The sequence below is a fragment of the Drosophila rhopaloa genome, unplaced genomic scaffold (assembly GCF_018152115.1).
Source record: "Drosophila rhopaloa isolate 14029-0021.01 unplaced genomic scaffold, ASM1815211v1 contig_2, whole genome shotgun sequence".
Classification (NCBI taxonomy): domain Eukaryota; kingdom Metazoa; phylum Arthropoda; class Insecta; order Diptera; family Drosophilidae; genus Drosophila; species Drosophila rhopaloa.
This window is the reverse complement of record NW_025335083.1, coordinates 8,090,976-8,114,056: the sequence shown is the minus strand read 5'-3', so window position 1 is coordinate 8,114,056 and position 23,081 is coordinate 8,090,976. Positions and strand designations below refer to the sequence as shown.

General features: G+C 41.1%; 3 protein-coding genes across 5 annotated transcripts; 1 reads left to right on the top strand and 2 right to left on the bottom strand.

The window, feature by feature from the left end:
- Nucleotides 1-1,660: 1,660 nt before the first annotated feature.
- LOC108044562 (neurogenic protein big brain) lies at nucleotides 1,661-13,300 on the top strand. 2 transcript variants are annotated; one of them, XM_017123613.2, is made up of 5 exons: nucleotides 1,661-2,106; nucleotides 3,684-3,850; nucleotides 4,452-4,578; nucleotides 9,724-9,946; nucleotides 10,990-13,300. In XM_017123613.2, exons 1-5 carry the CDS (start codon nucleotides 1,910-1,912, stop codon nucleotides 12,397-12,399), a joined length of 2,124 nt encoding a protein of 707 aa, XP_016979102.1. In that variant the 5' UTR covers nucleotides 1,661-1,909; the 3' UTR covers nucleotides 12,400-13,300. The 2 variants fall into 2 exon arrangements, with proteins under 2 accessions (XP_016979102.1, XP_016979103.1); XM_017123614.2 differs by having other exon boundaries at nucleotides 9,739-9,946; nucleotides 10,990-13,299.
- Nucleotides 13,301-13,447: 147 nt separating this feature from the next.
- LOC108044563 (REST corepressor) lies at nucleotides 13,448-14,449 on the bottom strand. Its single transcript, XM_017123615.1, has one exon. It carries the CDS (start codon nucleotides 14,398-14,400, stop codon nucleotides 13,948-13,950), a length of 453 nt encoding a protein of 150 aa, XP_016979104.1. The 5' UTR covers nucleotides 14,401-14,449; the 3' UTR covers nucleotides 13,448-13,947.
- A 648-nt stretch (nucleotides 14,450-15,097) lies between these two features.
- On the bottom strand, nucleotides 15,098-22,208 carry LOC108044572 (putative ATP-dependent RNA helicase SoYb). 2 transcript variants are annotated; one of them, XM_017123626.1, is made up of 5 exons: nucleotides 21,985-22,208; nucleotides 21,232-21,255; nucleotides 21,122-21,171; nucleotides 17,498-19,944; nucleotides 15,098-17,384 (listed from the first exon to the last, which is right to left on the bottom strand). In XM_017123626.1, the coding sequence occupies exons 3-5, from the start codon at nucleotides 21,156-21,158 to the stop codon at nucleotides 15,192-15,194; spliced, it is 4,677 nt and encodes a 1,558-aa protein (XP_016979115.1). In that variant the 5' UTR covers nucleotides 21,159-21,171; nucleotides 21,232-21,255; nucleotides 21,985-22,208; the 3' UTR covers nucleotides 15,098-15,191. The 2 variants fall into 2 exon arrangements, with proteins under 2 accessions (XP_016979115.1, XP_016979116.1); XM_017123627.1 differs by lacking the exon at nucleotides 21,985-22,208 and adding an exon at nucleotides 21,756-21,824.
- Nucleotides 22,209-23,081: the final 873 nt, after the last annotated feature.

Below are 23,081 nucleotides of genomic sequence, written 5' to 3'. Positions count from 1 at the left end.
CCGCATCATCATCACCATTATCATCATCGTGGTTCGGTTCTCCGTCGTGCCATATAAGGCAACGTCCTTCCAACGCCCCTGCCCGCCCCCCTTTGCGGCGTTTGCGAAAAAACCAAGTGAACAGTGTCGAAATTTCTGCGCCTTTGGGATTTTCCTTCCCCCTTTCCTTTCCTTTCCTTTGGTGAGTTTTGTAGGCTGGCCAAAAAAGTCTGCGTGATTGATTTCACTCTGCCCCCCGAGTGCCGAACATAATTTCTTAACTTTCACAGCTCATTGAGCTTGAAAAGTCACTCACACGGGGACAGCTTGACAATTGACAGGTAAGGGTATCAAGTGGTTAGGGCTCATAATTATAGTTTTTAGTGATGCGTAAAATGTGAACCGAAGATGGGATTTTCGGCTGTTTCCTTTGGAGTTTCTGACCCGCTGATACACCAAAAAAATGTAGATATTACGACCGTATTACTAGACGTACTCACCTACTGAAGAACTTCCCTTACTCAAACCATGAAAAATAATACTGTTATTACCCAATTACTGAATTAAATAAATAAATTATGTTAAATGGGTAGGGAGAAAATAAGTTTCATAATAATGTATTTTATTCAATACTTAGACATATTTTTTAAAATTCAATTTAGAATACAATTTTGAAAAGCTTACCATAATACCTTATATTTATGTGCAAAAAATGCATACTAAGATTTTTCCTGGTGTAGTCAAGTGTGCTGGTCATGGGACCAACACCAGGTTCATGGTAATACTTTATAATGAGTAACCACAAAAATTGCATCCCGTTCCGTCTAATCGAACTTTTGCCCATCGAGCCAGATTATTTTACATTTCATTAATGTGTCGAAAAAGGGAAATACTTTCAATGAAAGCGGCTGCCGGACCAGCCAGCTGCCTGAGTTTCCCGTCATCATCGTAATAATCATCATCAACTACGGACCATAGTTCGAGTTTAGGGAATCAGGAATCTGTGGTATCGATCAGAGCTGCGCAATTAACTTACAAACTTATGATTATGATTATGTTGCCAATGGGTGGTGGATACAAACCACCACACACATGTACCAACAGGTTGACAGGACCTGCCGTTCTGTTTCCATTCCGTTCCGTTGCACTGCAAGTTTTGGGTTGAAATTAATATTAATATTCAATGGCCAATGGATGAGTGGTGGTCATGATACAATAACATAAAAATATTGTATCATGAGTGGTGGTATTGGCATTTTAGAGATGAGACATTTCCGCTCCTATAAAATAAATATATCCTTGATCAGCTTAACCAGTAGTCTCGATCTATAGATCCAAGGGTATTTCTTTAGTATTTAATAATAGATTTTATTATTTAAACACAGTCTTGAAAATTATGGAAATGTTTTGTTTTTGGGGTATATAAGTTTATGCAACTGAACTCTTACTTGGTGATATAAATGATATCAATAAAGATTACGTTGAAACCAATAATTATACTATAGAGTTGAATCAACCACTTAGTTTTTGTCTCAGTGCTGGGGATGTGAATCCACCACTGCGTCGGTGGAGTGGGCAGTTGAGTCGCTGCCGCCGCAGGGTGGTGGTGGTGAGTTGCAACTTCAACTTGTTCCTGAGGGCTGCGACGAACTAACCTGACTCGCTTCGGATATTCGGTTATTCGTGCACCACTCGCGCTTGACTACGGACGTGTTTTCGGGTCGAAGTCATAGTCATCGAAACATCGCCACGGATCGGTCGAAGAGGTTACAAAACTCGTCAATTGACATAAATTGAGTGCAATTTGCAGAGTGCGAAATGTGTGTCTAACTGAACCAACAAAATCGCTAAATTCTCCGTCTTGTCGCGTGTTCAGCTCACTTCGTCAGCTTAATTAGAGAACATAAACAAATCGCATTCCGCATCCGCGATGGCCGACGAAAGTCTGCACACCATGCCGCTGGAGCACAACATCGACTATCACATCGTCACGTTGTTTGAGCGTTTGGAGGCGATGCGCAAGGATTCGCACGGCGGAGGCCATGGGGTCAACAATCGGTTGTCCAGCACCTTGCAGGCACCCAAGCGCAACATGCAGGCCGAGATTCGCACGCTGGAGTTTTGGAGGTGAGTCTGTCCCATCACTTGGTTGGAAAATCCCACCAGAAATTATGAAAAAAGGTCTTAGACTGGCAAGGAAAAAAGTGCTAATTTTCAAAAAGTTATTAATAATCATAAATGAATAATCAAAGGAATTGACAAGGAATTAAGCAAAACTTATACTAAATGTTTAGCTTACATCTGTTTTACGAGATCTATTAATTTAAAAAAACTATTATTTAATATAACAAGCATTCAGAAATCTAATACTATATTACTTATATATAGAGCCGTTTTCGTTTTGAAAAAAACGCATTTTTCCGTGTGTAAAATACTTTGAACCTTTTGTTTTCATCGTCATTATCTGCACTTGCTTTCAATTTGCTCAACTTTAGATGGCAATTGTTTGATGTCATCTGGCTTTGTATGAACTCTAAGTAATTGAAATCCAAGTGTTCTCAAGACGACATCATCAAGATAATCGCCAAACTAAACACGGGCAAAGTTTCGAGCACTTTGTGGCACATACCAAGTCCTTGGCTCAAGGAACTTGCAAATAATTAACATTTCATCACGAGCTGATGGAGTAATTAAATCCTAGCCAGGGGCAATGAGAATGTTTTTGAGACATGTCATGCGGAAAAATTTTAAGTAAACTAAGCGACACTTTGGCATTATTTTTTCCCCTGACTGACCATGAAAAAAACTTGAATTTAATGGGACAGAGGAGCTGGGGTGCACATAGGAATGCACATAGTTCCAATTAAAGAAGCACGACAGCAAAACCAAACTTCTGTATTTATGAATTTATGGAAATTCATCAGCACTTCGGTTTGTTTGATTTTTCGTTATCGTGCCGCGGACTCCGCTTTTTGAGTTCAACGCGAATCCGAGTGGCCCCTCACGTCCAGAGGGAACCAACTGGAATCAGCGGCATTGCAGCTGCTCATCAGACCGCTCCCCGTACCGCTCCATGTCCCGCTCCCAACCCCGCCCCTCAAACACCCCCTGCTTAATTGTCACTGCAGTGCTTGAGGGCAACAAGAAAGGGCTTTGTGTGCAACTTGATTTGTGCAGTACAGTAATTATCAGCTAAATTGGCTCTTCGGAACTTTAAAACATGTTCCAAGCAACTATGTCAATTATATCATTTAATTAAACTAAAACCCCCTCAACTTATCTTATAATTAAGAAGTGTTTAAATTGCTCTTTTTTTAACGAAGTTTAAAAACATGGTACTGATTTTACTTTCAAAGATTTTTATTTTATTTAAAGTTGCAAAAATCAATACATTTTTTTAAAGTTTTCAATTTTAAGGGATTTAATGGTTTTATACAATTAAACGAGAGAGACTTTTCTGAATTTTAAAGTTATTGACCTTTAAGTACCATTTAAGGTAATTTAAAATGTCAAACTCCGTTTTCTAATGTTTTGTAGCTATTAGACTGATTTAAATAGGTTTACTCATAAGATTTTCTAATCATGGTCGTTCCCAACCGATATCCACTGTACGCACTCCACATGCAGTCGGAGGAGCCACATGCAAACCAAACCCAGTTGCGGAACCATCCTAACCCAGGGCCCACCCTGCTCCTCCATTCCAGATCCATCATCAGCGAGTGTCTGGCCTCGTTCCTCTACGTGTTCATCGTCTGCGGTGCCGCCGCGGGCGTTGGCGTGGGTGCCAGTGTGTCGTCCGTGCTTTTGGCCACGGCTCTGGCCTCCGGACTGGCGATGGCTACCCTGACGCAGTGCTTCCTCCACATCTCGGGTAAGTTAAGGGAGACAACAAAGAAGAGCAGAAACATCAACAAAACAGGGCGACAAGTGTTTTTGGGGCCCTTGGACTTGCGTGGGAAACTCCCGTTTGAAGCGGCGAGTCAGTACAGAACACGAACCCCATTCTTTGTTTGTTATATTTTCGAAAAGGCAATGCACTCAGTGCGGCTCCACCTACTCCGCCTCCTCGGCATCTTATCGCCCCGGGCCAAGTTCCTCCTCCACTTATTTTTCCTTATTCCCTTGCATTTATTCTGGTATTTATGTATTTGTTCATTTGCGTTGACATTCAAGGCAATTAAACGTCTCCACAAAAAAAAGAGTAATACCAAAGTAAAGGAGAAGGAGCTTTTTGAAACATGTGTTGTTGATTTGCCTTCGACTCCCCCATTTTGTGGTTCGAGATTCCCTATTTTTTCACAGTCAATTGGCTGAGCATTAAGTTATGATGTTATCTGCTGCCCCATACCATTTCCCATTCCCCATTGCCTTCCGAAGAAGTGTCAAAGTGATATTTAACGGTTTTCCCGTTGGGTGGCCCCAAATGATTGCCTCAAGTATCTAAAGCTACTTTCCGTACTTCTCCCCCTCAGGCGCCCACATCAATCCCGCCGTCACCATCGCCCTCTGCGTAGTGCGATCTATATCTCCGATCAGAGCAGCCATGTACATTACCGCCCAATGTGGCGGAGGAATCGCTGGAGCCGCGCTCCTTTATGGGTGAGTAATGATTCATGAAATCAATTGTTTTTCCTACTGTTTTAAATAGTTTTTAATTATATATAAAACCATATATTGAGCAAAGTTTATTAGTAATATTTCTACCAACAATCAGAGACATACATTGCATGGAACATATTATATTATATATTATTATTATATTATATATCAACATATAATTTCTTTTGATTTAAAACATTTAAAGATTTTGGGGAGTTACTAACAACGCAACATTATTTAAACTCAACATTAAAATATAGTTAGAAGCACCATTGGGAAAAACTTTCGAGTTAAGATCATTAAGATGCATTTATTATTAAAACAAAATATTCTATTTTTCGATCGGAAACAAATTAAATAAACACGCCCCAAACAGTTGCAGACTTCAAAAAGCCGCCAATAAACCAGTAATACAACTGATTGATGAAATATTAAGCCTTGCATTAAATGCATTATTTTGTTTAAGACAACGACAGCACATCAAAGTCAATTAAACAGGAATTCATTTTTCATTTTTGCCTGCAACAATGTATTGAAATCTGTATATGTTTGTACGCCTGACCACAGCAATTACTGCATTTTGCGAAGGACATCTTGCATCTGCGTGTGGATTTGCCCAAAAACAAACTGAAGAGTCTCAAATTAAATCCAACAGGCTGTTCAAAGTGCCAGGTCGTAAATCAAGGCGGAAAGGTTGTTAGACAGGGACAGGGTGGCAGGACGACGGAATAAGTCAGATAGAGACAGATGAAACGCACTTTCGGGCGATGACTGTACAACAAGGACTCTCGACAGGAAGCGTGAAATGCGTAGAAAAGGGAAATTCTATAAACGGAATGTGCAGGTAACCTAGCAGCACAGATACACACATCCACACGCACCTGCAGGCAACAGGACGCAGGTAGCTAGGAGTCTATCTGCCGGAGAAACATCTGCCCCTATATTCCGGTGTTTGCGCAGTGATTTCCCGCTTCGAAAACTGATTTCTTTGTGCTGCCTAGATAAAGGACCCAGGCCCAAGGATCTGCACGCACACTTTCCATCCAAAAAAACCTACTGCCTGTCAGGGTTTTTCCTTTGTAGCCAGCAATCGCAGGACGATGGAATCGCAGGAAGGGAAATATCTACGCCTGCGCAGCAATTTTTCAAATGTCGTCGCTCCAGTTTTTTGTTGCCGTTGAACTCCTTTTCGGAGCAATGTTAATGTTAATGCCTCGTCCCGATTGTCTGCTCGACATCTGTTCCGACCCTCAGGGATGCCTCTTTTTAAGTGCGTTGGCATCTTTACTTTCTACAGATCCGTGCGGGAGAATCAGGAGGTGGAGAACGGGGTCGGGGCGAAGTCGAGGAGCAAAGAAACATGTTTCAGCTGCTGCCACTGCGATCAGGTTCGGGTTTTTTGTACTCTGCTGATATGGATTTCTTAGGGTCCGATGAGTTCACGTTGTGTTTTAGTCGGAACATATGTTTCCCTAAGAGAGGACTAAAAAACGAGAATTGGACTCCATCTCTACAGCTGCCTGTGTGCTGATTAATTGGTTTAGATTCAGCTTTTATATGTAGGTTATAGCTGGGCTCGGCGTTTTCGGAGAAATCGTTGTGATTTTATGAAGGGCGTTAAAGCTAATTTGCTCTGTGATTTTGTTTTAGCTTCAGGGTATCAAATAAAATTAAATGAGACCCTTTCAGGCTTAGCTTAATCATAATACAAATCTTCTTAACCAATGAATTCATTATTATTATGGGTATTTATTTATGAGGGAACTCTATATTAAGTACCTTAATGGTTTACAAAATATAAATTAGGCGCTTACATAAGTAATGTTAACAACAAAATTGCATGTTCTTTCACTGTGTTTTAGTAGGAAATGTCAATTATTTTGTTTACCCGGAGTAAAACAATGTGCGATAAACAACATGTTAAAAATCGTCTGCATTAGTGGGGGCAATTCATATACACCCACACCCCAAGGACCCGCCACTTCAGCTGCTCTTCCTGCTCCTGGCTTTTCAGATGTCACATGTCTCTTGCCACTTACCCTAATTGCGACGCATATGCCACATGTGGCCAAGTGGCAGAAAATACCACCGAGCTGAGTAGATAAAACCCAGTCTAAATTTCAATATCTTTCCTAAAGCGAAAAACGCTTAAAAAAACAGTGCAGTACTTGGAATGGGGATTATGCGGGGGAGGAGGGAAATGGACTTGAGTATCAATATCCGGCTCAAAAATATTTGAATAGTCTTTGGCTGCTCCTCGCATTTCAATGATTTCCTCCCGTTCTCAATTTCATTTTTTTTTTTGGTTCGAAGAACGCACGCCGAGCACGTTCCAAAAATGCGAGTAGCCTTTGAAAATGTCGAAAGATAAAAATCAGGTAGAGGCCGCCAAAGACAGTAAAGCAAAGAAACCAGAAAGCAGAAAAACATAATTAACATTTCCATCGGATGGGCCTTTGTCCAGGCTCAATCTTCGGTGCTGCGCCTGCGCAGGATGCATGGTGCGGAAACTTGAAATCAAACACGTGTCGCCGGAGTAGCCGCTTCTGCGATCTGGTTGGTCATTCGAAGAGCAGCTGGAAAAAATGCTGTGCGCACACCTGCTGCCCAAAACAGAAATTACTGTTGCCGAGGATACACGAAGAAAACAGAAAACAGGATTTCGAACCGAACAAATTTAAATTTTAAGCAGCAAAATGGACCGAAACGGACTGGACAACGAAAAGAGAGATAAAGGCTTACACTGAGGGGAAAAAGGGATAAAGAATCACTGATTAGTAATTACAGCTGGCCTTCATTGATCAAACATTATACCTTTAAAAAAGTATTAATCTAATAGCTCTTACAGTACTATACTTTAAAAAACAGCGGAGGTATTTCTATCTAATGATCAGGATCGCAATATGAAAAAAGTATAAATCTTACAATCAAAACAATAATCATGGAATATGCCTAGGTAACGTAGACTTAATTCTGGTCATGAATCAGGAACTTAAATCTGTTTGATTTTTCCCAAAAACTATATAATATATATAATTATTCTCATAGTGTGCCAGTTGATTCGGATCTAGCATGGAAATGCACTTCCTGTAGTCGAGGGGATGGTTTGTAGAAATCGAAATCGTAATCAATTCGTGTCACATGGGCAATTCAATTATTGAATCCGTACGGCAGTACATTTGTTCCCCTTTCACTAGTAGCTCTTCCTCCAGCTGCCTTATCGCACTTGGCTTGGAAATGGCATCCTGCCTGTGCTTCCGGTCGCCTTCACTTGGCCCCTGCATCCTGATTCTATTTGCAATCCAGCACAGGTGGTCCAGTTATACAGTTATGTCGCCGACATTTATATAAAACCTGTGAGATGGAAACAAAGAGGGATTTCATAAAAAAACTGAACAATTTGATTTGATTCACTATTAATAATTTTCGAATCTGGTGTTAAGTTTTATTGTTCTTAAAAATACATGAATATTATGCCATCTGAAGTTACAATTAACGAATTCTAGTTAATATTTTAGTTTTCAATAAGGTTTCAACTAAATCAAGCCGAGAACATAAATACAGACATAAAATCAATAATAACAACTGACAAATCGTTGGCATCCCATAAAACGTGTATGTTTATTTTGATTTAAATCGAGTGCGATGCGAAAATGCATTTAGTGATTTCGTGTCATAATTTGATTTGGTGCAAAGTCCCCATTCCCAGTCCCCCGACTTCCCAGCGAGCCAGAAAGCCAACCGCAAGCTCGACAAGACCGAAAAGCAAACCAAACCAAACCGAGGGCGTTGCACATGGCCCATGACACATGGCAATCCGCAGCTCGCAGTCCGCAATTCGCCTTTCATCCGGATACGCGGTGGCAACTAGTGCGAGAAATGGGCTAGAGTTCATCCCCACTTGGGGATAAGGATAACGATTCCTGTTCCCAGTTCAAGTTTCCTAGCTTTGCCTTTGGCATTTTTTATTCCGCAAACAATTTGCACAGGAAGAGCTGCTGAAAGGCTCTGAAACCGCCCAACATTCTGCCATTTCCGGCTACTTAGTTGCTTCCCACCCAATCGAGTGTTTGTTTATCCGTGTGGATGAGTGGTTTTGGTCACTCGTACCCTGTGAAATTAGCACTTTATAGATTTATGAGCAAACAAGGAGCACTTTCAAGTCCGCCCGATGGAAAAATGTTTTCCGAAGCGATCAAATTTTAATCAAGACTCAGGAGCAGCTGTGGGCACAGTGGAATCCATTGTGCCGGGGACTTCTAATGCCGCCTAATGCCCACTAAGCCGCTCCACAAAGATGACTATAGCCCACACTTAGCACCTCAATCCCAACTGCAGCCGGATCTCAGAGCAATTTCCCATTGCCAGGAGTTCCATTTGCTCAAGTACTTTTAAGTGCATTCCGTAAGAATTTATTTCCGGAATTCGCAAAGTGGGTGGATGAGTGTGGTTGGGTGCCAGGTAAAGGATTGCGGTACAGCTACGAAAATATTTACTTTGCCTCGCATTGCAAAATGTTGTCCTATGGAGCTGCCGTTGCCTGTGACAACAATCAAATTTTTGAACACCGTAATATATTAGGCTTTTGAAGAACTTTGCATCTGCATCAGGAAACAAATTATCCGGCAGTTGAATTTTCCCATAAATCGCAAATTTGACCCAAAGCAGCTCAGCAACTTTGACGACTCGGTAATTGAAACTTTGACAATCTAAATGATGTTGAGGCAGTTCATGTGTCAGCAGATTAATGGGGTTGATTTCGGTCAGGGGGGAGATGGAGGGGGAGATGGAGGGTTGATTACCAAACTGTCAGAGCCGTAAATATTAAATAAAATAAATTGTCATCGACATTTAGCTACAAAAACTTTGCACACGAATCAATCAGATCTGCCGTTTTTATCAAATGTTTGTTTGTTTTATGACTGGTCCAAAACCAATTTTTTTTTGGGATTTCGTATTGTATTATGTTTTTTATTACTATTATATTGTATTATGTTTTTTATTACTATTATTATTATTACTATTTAGTATTTGTGTAATTAAAATCTCCAAAACCTAAATTTATAGTGTTAAACCCGAAAGCATGTTACACAAATATATTATTGATTTTAGAACCCCAATTATAAAAAATTCTCATTTCTTTAGTATTCCATTTTGCAGAGTAACGGTGCCAGGATACCAGGGGAATCTGCAGGCCGCCATCTCACAATTCGCTGCTCTGGCCGCCTGGGAAAGGTTTGGAGTGGAATTCATCCTCACCTTTCTGGTGGTTCTGTGCTATTTCGTATCCACGGATCCCATGAAGAAGTTCATGGGCAACTCGGCCGCCTCGATTGGAGCTGCCTACAGTGCCTGCTGCCTTGTGTCGGTAAGTTGACTTCACTTAAGTTGAAATCCCAAGGCCCAGGAATGCCGATGCCGGGGCAGAAATCTGAAAACCAGAACCCGCCAAAACCGAATCCGAACCGAAAACAAACAACCGAAACGCACCTGCCGACTTTGACTCTGTCATTTTGATGGTGCAAAATCGCAGCATGACAACGGACGAGATAAACTGGGTTCAGGTAGAGAGTTTAATCTCGGGATGGTGGAAGGTCGAGCGGGCAGGGAGGAGATAATTAATTTAGCACACGGACTCCCAGGACTGAGCCGCATTGTTGGCATAACGGACAGTTTGTGGCGGCATTCAAAGGAGACGCGATGACTTGGCTAAGCTCTTGAGGGGAAACCGATTAAAGTCGAGTTTATATCGACCGCGGATTGAATTACGACGAAGCGATTTGCAGAAAAACGCAGTCTTAGGTCTCGTTTAGGGTCTAGCATACAGTCATTAAGAGTTTAGAGATTTTTCTTTAAAGAATTGATTGGATAATTCCACACAAGTCCCATTTTTATCTGTTCTTTATTTTTCACAATTTAATGCTGATCCTGGTTTAGTTGCTCAATAACTTTCATTTTCGGTTGTGGATTACATTTCAACATAAGTACAAATAACAGTCATTTAATTAATTTATATATCTTGAACTCTTAACTTATATGATAATTTTCATGACCTGCATACAGTAAAATGACCAAGAGTAATACAAGTAAAGCCCTCATGCTAAGAACGACTAGTTATCCCTTGACAGTTTGAACCATTTTATGTTAAAGATATCATAAGAGCACAAGGGACTTCTTGTGCCATTTACATTTTTAAAACAATTTATCCTCATCTAGTCTTTGAGAGAAAATGTCCCTTGCATTGTTTCCCAACTTTATCCACAAGTGGCCTTTGATGGAAAATGTGCAGCATTCTCCAAGCTAAAGCTCTTGAAACGACATAAGCGACTTTGCCTGCTGACTTATGCAACCCCTGAAATACTTTCCTAATTTGTCAGACAACTAACCGTATCCTTCGCCCTCTTCTTGCAGATGCCCTACCTGAATCCAGCCCGCTCCCTGGGTCCTTCGTTTGTGCTGAACAAATGGGACAACCACTGGGTGTACTGGTTCGGACCCCTGGTGGGTGGCATGGCCTCCGGCCTTGTGTACGAGTACATCTTCAACTCGCGCCGACACATGCGCCACACCAAGGGCAGCAGCGACAACGACTCCAGTTCGATTCACTCGGAGGACGAGCTGAACTACGACATGGACATCGAGAAGCCCAGCAAGTACCAGCAGTCGCAGGGCACGTACCCACGTGGTCAGTCCAACGGCAATGGCGGTGCTCAGGCGCCTGGAAATGGTCAGCACCAAGCCGCTAATATGGGTCAGATGACCGGGGTGGTGGCTAATCCCGGGCAGGGCAACTACTGCCAGAACCTGTACACGGCTCCTCCACTCTCCTCGAAGTACGAGCAGCAGCAGGAGCCGCTCTATGGCGGAACCCGCTCCCTCTACTGCCGCTCGCCCACTCTGACCAGAAGCAACCTGAATCGATCGCAATCCGTGTACGCGAAGAGCAATACGGCCATCAACCGAGACATTGTTCCGCGTCCAGGTCCTCTGGTGCCCGCCCAGAGTCTCTATCCTATGCGCACCCAGCAACAGCAACAACAACAGCAGCAGCAGCAGCAACAACAGCAGCAGCAACAGGTGGCCCCTGCTCCTCAATCCTCGCATCTCCAGAACCAGAATGTCCAGAATCAGATGCAGCAGCGCAGCGAGAGTATCTACGGAATGCGTGGCTCCATGCGAGGACAACAACAGCCGCTCCAACAGCAGCAGCAGCAACAACAGCAGCAACAGCTCCAGCAGCAACAGCCGAACATGGGAGTCCAGCAGCAACAGTTGCAACCTCCTCCGCAAATGATGCCTGATCCTCAGCAGCAACCACAAGGTTTCCAGCCGGTCTACGGCACCCGCACGAATCCCACGCCCATGGACGGCAATCACAAGTACGATCGGCGTGACCCGCAGCAATTGTACGGCGTGACGGGACCAAGGAATCGCGGACAGTCGGCTCAGTCGGACGACAGCTCCTATGGCTCGTATCATGGCTCAGCGGTCACACCACCGGCTCGTCATCCCAGCGTGGAGCCATCGCCTCCGCCGCCGCCCATGCTGATGTATGCCCCGCCGCCCCAGCCAAATGCAGCCCACCCGCAACCCATTCGCACCCAGTCGGAGCGAAAAGTGAGTGCTCCAGTGGTAGTATCTCAGCCTTCCACCTGTGCCGTGACCTACACGACCTCACAAGGACCAGCGGTGGCCACCCAACAGCAGCAGCAGCAACAACAGCAGCAGCAACAGCAACATCAGCAGCAACAACAACAACAGCAGATGATGATGCAGCAACAGCAGCAACATTATGGAATGCTGCCGCTGAGGCCCAACTGAAAGCGGCTGTCATGGGGTCCGGTGACCACGCCGCCGCCTGGGATTCACGCCCTCGCCATCCAACCGGGAGGCACCATGACCCTGCACCGCTGCAGCCTAGCCAAGCAGAGCAGTTTGTTTTAGTCGTAGTCGTAGAAGCACTCGGGCACCGCATCCAAAGGAAATGTACGCAAGTCTCAGCCCTTAGTCTAGCATAGTCCTAGTTTAGATAGACGCAGAATAGCCACATTGTATTATTCAGAGCCAACGCGACGAGGAACTCACACCTAGCAGCAGACAACGATGCGATCAAGCATAGAATATTTAGTCTTAAGAAACTAATAATGGCAAACGTTTACTATACACTAACAGCTCAAACTAAACGAGTATAGGTGATCTAGACTGAAAGATAGATGCATTTACTTAAGCTATTTCCTTTGTTTTCGTTAAAAGAATTTACCTTTTTTTGTTTTGTCCAAATCTTTCGATGTCAATATATATGTTTTAACTTTTTAATGAAGAGACACTTGAATGTAAAACCATGATTTTTAATCAAGTCTGTGTTTAAACTTGTTAGTTTTGGCCAAATTTCGTTTCTTATAAAACTAAAAATTAGACTGAACAAATTTGAACACCATTTATATAGCCCGTTTATAAACTTATATTTTCATGTTAATTTAAACATCTTCCATTTTCAAAGAATTATCAAAGATTTTCGCTTATTTTTTGATTTATCGATTTTAATTTGTACATAATGTCATTATAGGTTTAGTGTTACACATGTCTAATCTATTCCTGTAAATGTTAGGACCTTAAGCTCAGAAGTCGATACCAACTTATATGAATACGGTTATATCTATGTATTAAATATAGTTATATTTACTTAGTGATAAACACGCTTGGTAATAGTTGTTAGCCTAAGAGAATAATGCAAAGATATGATATATTAAAATAAAGAAAAATTTATTCAATTCTCAAACTTATTATTAAACAACGTTTCAGATGTTAAGTTGGCCAACAATTAAGGAAGCATGCTAGTGAATGGAGGTAACATGCTAATCTTTTAACCACCTATGCCAATCTAAGGGCAATAATCTGAATCATGAAATTTATGGGAGCCCAGGATTCCGGGGCTCTTGTTAGTTTTCTTTTTAACAATAACTTTTATTCAGGGCATTCTAAGATTTATTTTTTTTAATTTAAAGTATCTTCTAAATCACCATGCTTGGAGGAGATATTATGATCTAGGAATATTGATCCTACGTTTTGAGTATTAACACATAAAAAAAACTCTAGGAATATTAACTAATCAATGTGGAGCATGTTTGGAAGACTCGATTTATTATTGGAACGGAATACCAACCAACATATCAAAGTCTAATTCGTCATGCACTTTAACAACAATTAACAATCAAGACATTCTAGTTTGATCAAATTAAGTTAAAGTACATTTTACATTGTGCTTTGAAACAGTATGGATCTAGAATAAATCACCATGCTTGTAGGTGCTAGACCAATCGATGTTGGTTGAATTAGTTAATACTCGAAAGGAATGATGTCTTCTGAACCCTAAGTGGAGTACATGAAGGAGAAATAAAGCCGAACTTCGGCCAATGGAAAGTGAGGTAACAGCTCCCGGACCTTCACAAAGTCGGTGCCGTGTTTCTCGAAGGCCTTCGAAAGTCGGACGAGATCCTGGGCCTTCCAGCGATGGTAGCGGCATCCTCGAGCTGTCTCAACCCTCGGCAAACGTCGACGGGCCATCGTCAGGTCGAATCCGTGACGACGCAGGATGAAGAGCGCCTGCTCCTCCTCGATATTGTAGTGACTAGCCGCAAAATCCAGGTATTCGCGAACATTCTTTTCGTCCTCTTCCAGCAGCTGTGGCGACCACAGGATCGAGGCTCGATGCTGCAGCTGCAATAGGTCCTGTTTATGCTGAGCCGGCGGCACGAACTCCGGCAAAGTGGCTGCCTGTCGGCGCCAATAACGAGCATCTCGCTTCTCCTTTCGCGGGGACATCCTTCGATCAACAGAAAAAAAAACAAATAAAGTAGATCAAAATAACAACGCAGAGTTGCACCCAGTGTTAGTGATGGTAAACGCACCAAAAACCCCGTTGTTATTGGGTCATCTGTTTCGTACAAACCAAATTTTCAAAAAGTACAGAAATTTTATAACTTGACCTTTTTTTTAATAGAAATAAAGGCAATATACAAATGAATTGGTAAGATTTTAATATAACATTAAAATACTTAATATAGGTTTAAATGTATGCAATTAATTACGCTGTAAAAATCAAACAAAAATGTTGTTGTATTGGTCCTTCGCTTAGTTTATTAAGTTATATGTTGCATTTTGGGAAACACTTTATAGCACAGAGTACCATCAGCACATTATCAATAAATTCTGGGATGATCCATAACGTTTTGACGTTCCAAAAACTTCTCAGTTAGTCCTGGATTAATGTTCCTTACCGCACGTTTCTATGCAATCGATTTCCCGTGCAACCCTGAAGTCTTGGCGGGAGACAAATGGAATTTTTCTGTTAACCAGAGGTGTCGTAGAAAGGGGATCGGAAGATTAACAATTTTTATACAAAGTAGTTGTAAGAGTACTTCCAAACTCGACTTAGAACATAATCTTAAAATTCAGATAAGTTTTACACCTTTTTTTAAATTTTATTTAATGAATATTAATATTTAACAATAATAAAATAATACAAATTAACAACTATCCTTGAAAATTAATGTTAATTTGAAATTCGTTATGTAACATTTTTGAATGGATAATGAAAATATGATAAGATAACCCTAAAAATCTTCAAATAAAGCCGAGTCGAAGTTACCATATTCCACTCCCGGCTCGGCGAAGTCTTCTTGAGAAGAATTAAATTCATCTTCCTCTGGATTGGAGTTGTTATTACTAATCTCCCGACTCAGATACTCTTTCCACTGGACCAGGTACTCTGGTAGTGGAGGTCCCTGAGCCCGCTCCGTATCATAGGTCAACCAATGGGATTGTTGTTGAGCGTAGAGCGAGTTCAGAAGTGTTGGCCAGTAGACCAGTAAATCAGCCTTGGTCAACTTTACTTGAAGACAATAGCCGAGTTGTTTCACCGATTCAATCCTTACCACGCCCAGCAGATTAAGGATGCATCTCTGGGGAGGAGTAGTTGTTGTTACGCTATATTTCAAGGTATTACCTTCTAGAATAAGATTATAGTCTGGCACTTGCTGTTCAATTGTAAGCTCGATACGGGTTTGGGTCTGGTGCCATTTAACCCTCGGATGCACTGACTCCCCCGCTTTAGTAGCACACTGCAAATATTGCGATACTTGTTCATTTGAAGGATCTTGGGGACCTTCTTCAACTGGTTTATCCAAATTTAATGCTTTTGCGCTTAATTTGTTGTGTTGTATATCCCGATTTTCTTTTTCATTTACAATGCTGTGAAGGAATTGTTGCGTATGCTGTTTCTTCAAAGGGTTGTTGGTGTTTAACTCGTGAATCAGAGTGTTTAGTAATGCAGTAGAACTGTCTAACGGGTGTTCAATCTGGACTGGTTTTTCCTGCTTTTCACTATCCTTTAGAGTAACTTTATCAACATTAATTTCATTTTTATTAAAAGACAGTTCTTTTTTTTCTTCGGTGTTGCCCGACACATGCTCGTTTATGTATCTGTTAACTGTTGTTATCATTGAGAACATTCCATTTTCCTGGCGTGTCGGAAGTAAATTCGAATCAGGCCTTTCATTTCGGCGTGCTTCTTTAGATCTTGAAGAACTTGATGTTTTTCTATTTGGTGAAGAAGTTATTTCCTTTTCAAGTTCCTCCAAATCGTTATTAAACTTGGAATAACCAAGATTTTCTTTGTTGGTACCCAAATTTTCCATTTCTTGTTTCCGGTGCTCATACATGGTCCGCAGTTCGTGGAAGGCTAAACCATCCCTTTTGGCAAATCCTTGACGAATCAGTTCCTTGCGCAAAAAAGTTTTGTAGGCACTCGTTTGCATAGTTCGGCACTCCTCTATCAAAGCGATTTCCAAGACATAGACCACATCTAGAATTGCGAAGTCAACGGTAACCTGCATCATCTGACCTTCAATGGCACCAAAGCTTTCCTGCACCCATTGAAAGGAATCCGACGACCAATTGCCATCTTCTCCTGCAGCAACCAGGTCTGACAAACGAATATCCAGGGCTAGAGGTGGCAGGGTCTTAAACTTCTCCGGACACACCAGCAACTCACAAGGCTTAACCTGCAGTAGCTCAGTGCCATGATCCATAAATTGGACAGTGACCGGACGTCTGGAAGGGGTGTCCACGATTCTTACCCGTCGCAAGTGTCCGTGATGCAGCACAAAACAGACATCGTTAAGATGATATGGGTAATGTACATTTTGGGGCACTCCCAAGCTCATTTTAAGCAATAATGTCGATGGACTGGATGGGTAGGACACATCCACCCAACTGGTTGAATCTTTGGACTTATATTTAATGGGCCAGACGGCCATGTGAGCTGCGTCGTAGGCTTTGTACAATTTACAGCGAATTATGGTTCCTGATTGCTGCAGAGGACTACCAGGATACTGAAAATCTTCTTTAACGTAGTGATGCCGCTTAATACATTCGCTCCAATTACAATCTCCCCTGCTCAGTAGGGATGGACAGTAGTGTTGACTATTATCCGATTTCTGCTGGCTACTGCGATTGAATTTGGACATCAACTCGTTCGTGACAACGCCGTGATCCTCAAGGAATTTCATGGTGCGATACCACTCCTTGGAGTTCTTCTCGTCCAGCATTATATAGGTAACTAACAGCGGGACGTTTTCAAGCGGTGTTGTAAAATAATTACGAATGCTGTCCGCCATGGTGTGGAATCGGATGCCAAACTTAGACCAGGATTCCGGAAGATTGTAGTGGATAAGTAGTTCAATGTTTTTCACAGGTAGCTGTTTTTGAAGCAGGCTGTCACTGACCAGCAACAACTCGTGTGGTTCCTAAAGGGTGATATAGATAATAATCTATTAAAAGTGGCACTCACATTTAAACAATAACTGGTTGATACATAGTTAAAAATTTCATATCCAATTTCATTCCTGTAAATACTCACCTGATTTATTGCTTTTGAAATGCCCAAACATTTATGTCCCGCTTGAGTCAAAATAATTTGTAAATTCTCCAGCTCCTGACTTTTGCAGTAGATCAATGTACGTTTCTTTGGACCTTCCTGTTCCGCCAGAATATTGAGGAGCTGCTTCTTTTTCAAAGCAGAATTTCTTAGAATCAACTTCAATTTGAGACCACCGTACATGGCAGCCGTGAAAAAATCTCCGAATAGAAGCAGTGGTTTGGTCGCTCGCTTCAAAAGTTTCTTGAATCTCTCCGAATTCCATTGCTGGGCCACAATGACCCACTGCATCGTTAGACAGCCCATGCCATATATTTTCTGGAGCACTTCGTCTAGCAGCTGCGGATTCCCCAGTCGCATACGATCGAAGTCATCGAAGATTAGGTACTTTAACCTAGTCGGATCCACTAGAGTTAATTCATCGACATTTAATATATCTAACAAATACGCCGGTGTTGCCACTAAAACGCCGCACGAGTTTAGCAGCATTGAGTACACATCTGCCATGGAATGAGCATGAGCATTGACCACTTTCAGGTGCTGTGTATCGTAGTTCCTCATCAGGAAGTCGCAATGGTTGGACAATTTCTTGGCATTGTCCACGGAATCCACCACCAGCAGGGCCAGGGGACCACAGGCAAGCGACTCCCAACGGATGGGTTGACTATCCTGTATGGAACGCAACACCGACGAGCAAAGTACGGGCAGGTAACTCCAGGAGCGACCTGTTCGCGAGCCATTCACCAGCATCAGGGATCCGCCCTGCAAGAGATGCGGCCATGCGTACCGTTGCGCCTCCAATGGTGAGTGAAAATACAGGTCATTCATAGCCATTAGGATCTCCTTGCAAAGAGGTAACTCCTTATAACATGTGACAGGATATACTGACTCGTGGCTGTGGACTAGCACCAAGCTTTCAACGGTTATGTCCTTGTTTCCAACGACGGATTCAACTTTCTTTCCCGAATCTCTTGTCATAATTAGGGGAATTGGATTCGTTTTTCTGTTTGCATTCTTCGGCATAAAACTTCCCGAGGATTTTTTACTAAGCATGTCATAAAAAATGCGATCGAGTTTATTCATGCATAAGGGTTCTGATTGAGAATTCGATTGGTCAGTTCGATTCCCATTTGCAGATACAGACGAAGGTGCTAATGAAGAAGCGGACGATGTAAAGGATGATGCTGCCGCCGTATTCTTTACATCATAGGGTTTCGGTTGGTAAGAAACACATTCATGGATTGACTGCTCTGATATTTGCCTAACTGGTGGTGTCTCCAACTTAAACAAACAATCAGATAGATTATGAACTCTTATGGATTTGGTTTCTGTCTCCCTTATTATCTCCAATAGGTTAGTTTTATCTGATATCATAGTTTCTTGATCAATTTTTGTTGATGTGTTATTAAGAGCAGTTTCGACGGAATTGTCGCGGATGCTTTGAATTTTGCTCAGGACTTTTCCGGTTTCCGGTATGAGTAAGGGGTTGCGATACTCCAGTAGGCCGTCCAGCTTCTTGTGCTGAGTCTCCGGGCGGGTCAAATTCCGTCTCGACCTGTTCAAATCGTTTTTATTACCAGCTTTTTCCTTTGACGTTTTGGATAAGGAGTCAGTGTTCTCTACTGTGTTATAGTTGGCCATAGCTGTATCGGTGTAAATGGTATTTTGATCAGCCAGGAAGGTCTTAATACCGGGCTGGAGTTTCAGAGACTTTTGGGTTAATGCGCTACCAGCCACCAGTTCAAACATTTTTTTAACGCGCGGGTGTGCTTTTATCGCCAAGTCGTTGATCTCAGCCAGCTCAAAGCTGAAATCATCGTTAGAGCTGTCCATCAACATAATCTTTTTGTCATTGTGACAGGCATATTTTCGATCAATTAGAAAAATTGCAGCATCCCTAAAAGGCTCAGTCGCGAGGGTTTTTAACATAAGCTGCCCGAAATCTAGATTCTTTGGACTTTGATATAAGACTTTAAAAGTGAGCTGGATAGCTTCCTCCAGGTGATTGTCAAAGGTTCGTTTTGCGTCTCGGGACCAGGAACTGCCATTATGGGGAGCGATAAATGCCACTCCGCCCACGTTGATGTCCCAGAAACTGCAACGCAAATCCTCAGGAAGCGGCCACAAATCCCCAACAGAGCAGCATAAGGTGAATCCGTAATCGTGCACCCAAATCAAGTACTTTTCGCCCTGGCGCCTACGCACCACACCCCTTAGGAGCTTGGGCGGACTCCAAGGCATGTATCGCACAATAACTGCCTGATTATCCTGGAACACCTGCATCGACCTTCCATTGGTGCAGTAACCTGCTAAAAGCCCCTCCATTTGAAGAAGGAACACAGCGTGGGCCTGCACATCTTTGCATTTAACATAGCTGAATTTCTGGGGATTCACATAATGTGTAATCAAAATGGATTCTTCTAGGTTGCCTATATTGGGATCGAAATAAAAATTTAATATTAATTGTAAGTAAATATACAATCAAACATTAGTAACAAAAGATAAGTGTTCAATTATAACCTGCTGAAATAAATATGGTTAAGCAATAATAATAATAATAGGCGTCAGTGCAAAATAGCTTTTATATTAGAACATAAATCACAACATATATTTATTTAATTTGAATATGTGTTTTAATTTCGCTCTTATGAATTCTTTCTGATGCTAATATTTCATGTTTTCATCTACAAGAATGGTACAATCGATTTATAGTGCAATAATTGGATTAGACTTGAAGCTAAGGATAACAAAAATTTGAAAGCATTTATATTTAATACCGCTCAACCTTCTAAAACGGTTTTCTTAATTCCTCAAATTTATTTGATAAATGATTTTTTTATCTGCAAAAAAAGAATAAATAAACTTGAGCTTTAAGTGCGCTTGCATTTTCCCGATGCAGTCATGTGGAAATTACTGCGATTTCCACGCGTCAGAAACTTTGCCCAAAGCGAGCCAAAAATTGTGGAACCAGCCACAGGATTAAATTTGTGAATTCGGATTGTAATTTAGTATAGAGAGTAAATTAGCTAATTTAAGTTGCGAAAAGAGAAAGCAAATGCGACGGCAACTGCAGCATCCAAATGGCAAAACAAAGAAACTGGCTAAGCCGCAAGTAAGAAGGTCCTTGTGCCTATTTGCTGTTTGTTTGCGCTGCACTAGATCCTGCTGCAGTGGCTCCGCCCCCTTCTCAACATCCTTTGGGAGTGGCAAGTGGTGCTCCACAATCGGCAGTGGGGCGTGCTCTAAGTTGTTGTTTTATCAACACTTTAACAGCCCGAGCTGTTCTCTAAGCCAACTTAAATAAATGCAATGCAAGGCAATCGTTTTACATTATTTGAGTTAATTTAACATGTGCGCAAGTAAATAGGGGATTGGTTGTCGGGGCATTGGAAATACTCCGATATAAATCTCGAACCACCCCAAATAATCCCTTAGAAAAAATAGGGGTTATCATAAAAAATCAAAGAACAATGTAGTGGTTGATCCAAGCATCTATGAGCGAAGCTTATATGTAAATCGGATCATCAGGGATCGATCGAAAAACCTTTTCAAATGCTTCAGCCAAGTATATTATTGAATTATTTAAGTAAAAGTCGGGCTACTCACTTGAACTGCGGTTGGAATTACTGCCATTGTACATCATTTTAATTGAAGAACTGCAAATAAAGTTTTGTTATTGAATATTAAAATAGCATTAGTTATTTTTGGATACGAACATTAGACACCTTGCAAGCCGAGATCTGAAAATAAAATGCGGACTAGTAAATTAATCAAATGAAGGCGGGTAGATATTTGTATGTATATACATAAGCAGGTCTTTCTGTTTTAAAAGCTATATTCAGTACAAACTTTAAAGCTACCTTGAAGAAACTTTTAAAAAATTTGTCTTGCGGTTAAGAACAGTGTTCTCTGTATATATAAACTGGTCGATAAAGTGGTCAAATATTTATTTAAAAAATGTTCCTTATTATTAAAAAAGAGTTTTTCTCTGGTTTTATCTCAACAACATTTCTAGTTTTTGAAAGCGTTTTATACAATAAAAGTATTGTTGTTTGAATATACTTTAACGAATAATAGCATTTAAATTTATATTATAATTTATAACTATATAATTTAAATTGTAAATTCTAAAGGGCAATGGAAATTTATCAAATACGGCCGACTACATATATCCTTCAGACAAATGGACCAAATATTTGATTAGCGAACAAATTGGTTACAAAAAAGTTTAGGAACTTACTTTTGCCAGATCAAGTTGCTCTACAGAATATTAGGTTCATGAAAATCACAGGATCTGTACGTTGATTAATGTAACTTAAAAGAGAACATTGTTTTAGGACGGTTAGCAATTCGGAATGATTTTTTCAGAACGGAATGATTTTTTCAGAACGGAAAGACCTTTCGAAGGAAGATCGGGAAATGACTGACTTCCAATAGGCACTTCCAAACACCCACAAACACATACTCACTTGTGTGTGAGAGCTCCTTTTTTAAGCGTCAGCGCATTTGGATTGGAGTAAACAAACTCGTCGAAGAATTTGAGATTTGAGGCAATTCGCAGAATCAAGCAGTACTGTATTTGGGTACTTGATTAGGCACAAGCAATTAATATATCTCATTTCATTCTTCGGCGATAGGAATACAATTTCAGATGCTTTAGTTTCTCTTATATTCCACTTTTTTACAGACTAACAACAATTGAAAAAACTGTAAAATTAATTTACTGTTGTTTTTTTGACAACAAGAATATATATTTTTTGTTATTAAGGTTTTCGTTAAATTATTTGTTTTTTATATGTTGTTGATCAGACGGATAATATCTTTTAAAAACTTATCGAAGTCTGACAATTTAGAGGTGACAAGAAGTTCGATAGCAACTTAATCGGATTTGAAATGTCTGCGATTCCCCACTACTGATCAGTTAAAAACAAATGAAAAATGGTGCCTCGATGATTTCGTTTTATCTTGATTATTAAATATAATAAAATCAACGCTTTAAATGTTTTCAATAGAAAACATGTAGAAAGTATCTGTACCGCATCTTCATATTTGATATTATCACAGGTACCCACGTGGCAACGACCAAACTTAGCAGTACATATTTTCCTATATAATTGATGCCAATCTGGACCCAATAAATCCTTTTCACCCATCCCGTTCCTGCTAATTGCAAAACAAACTGCCAGCCATTATTTACCCCAAAAGTAGGGTTTCTTTTTCTAACAAATATATATGCAACTTTTTACCCCTTTAACGGCCACAATATTCCCTTTTTTTCCTTTTGTTTGTCGGGCACCAGGTCGCCCATAAAAGGTTGACTGGGCAGGGTTGTCGCATGTTCCCCGCAACCCCTGCAGCATTTGCTTTTTATTCCTTTTTTATTTGATTGTTTCATATTTATGAGGATTATATGGCTGAGTGTTGAATATCAGAGAAAAGTGGAGTTGGGGGAGGACGTGTGGTAATTTATATGCGGCTTAGAGCGGCACTTCATTTAACTTGACTAGAGGTTCCCTTTTAGGTTTTCGAGTATAAGATCACAGGGATAAAAAATAAATTCGTGGGG

Coding starts and splice junctions, on each gene's coding strand:
- LOC108044562 (XM_017123613.2), top strand. CDS start 1,910: ATGGCCGACGAAAGTCTGCACACCATGCCGCTGGAGCACAACATCGAC. Junction 2,107..3,683: donor CGCACGCTGGAGTTTTGGAG/GTGAGTCTGTCC, acceptor CCTCCATTCCAG/ATCCATCATCAGCGAGTGTC. Junction 4,579..9,723: donor GGAGCCGCGCTCCTTTATGG/GTGAGTAATGAT, acceptor TCATTTCTTTAG/TATTCCATTTTGCAGAGTAA.
- LOC108044563 (XM_017123615.1), bottom strand. CDS start 14,400: ATGTCCCCGCGAAAGGAGAAGCGAGATGCTCGTTATTGGCGCCGACAG.
- LOC108044572 (XM_017123626.1), bottom strand. CDS start 21,158: ATGATGTACAATGGCAGTAATTCCAACCGCAGTTCAA. Junction 19,945..21,121: donor TAATTCCAACCGCAGTTCAA/GTGAGTAGCCCG, acceptor ATCCCAATATAG/GCAACCTAGAAGAATCCATT. Junction 17,385..17,497: donor TTTCAAAAGCAATAAATCAG/GTGAGTATTTAC, acceptor ATCACCCTTTAG/GAACCACACGAGTTGTTGCT.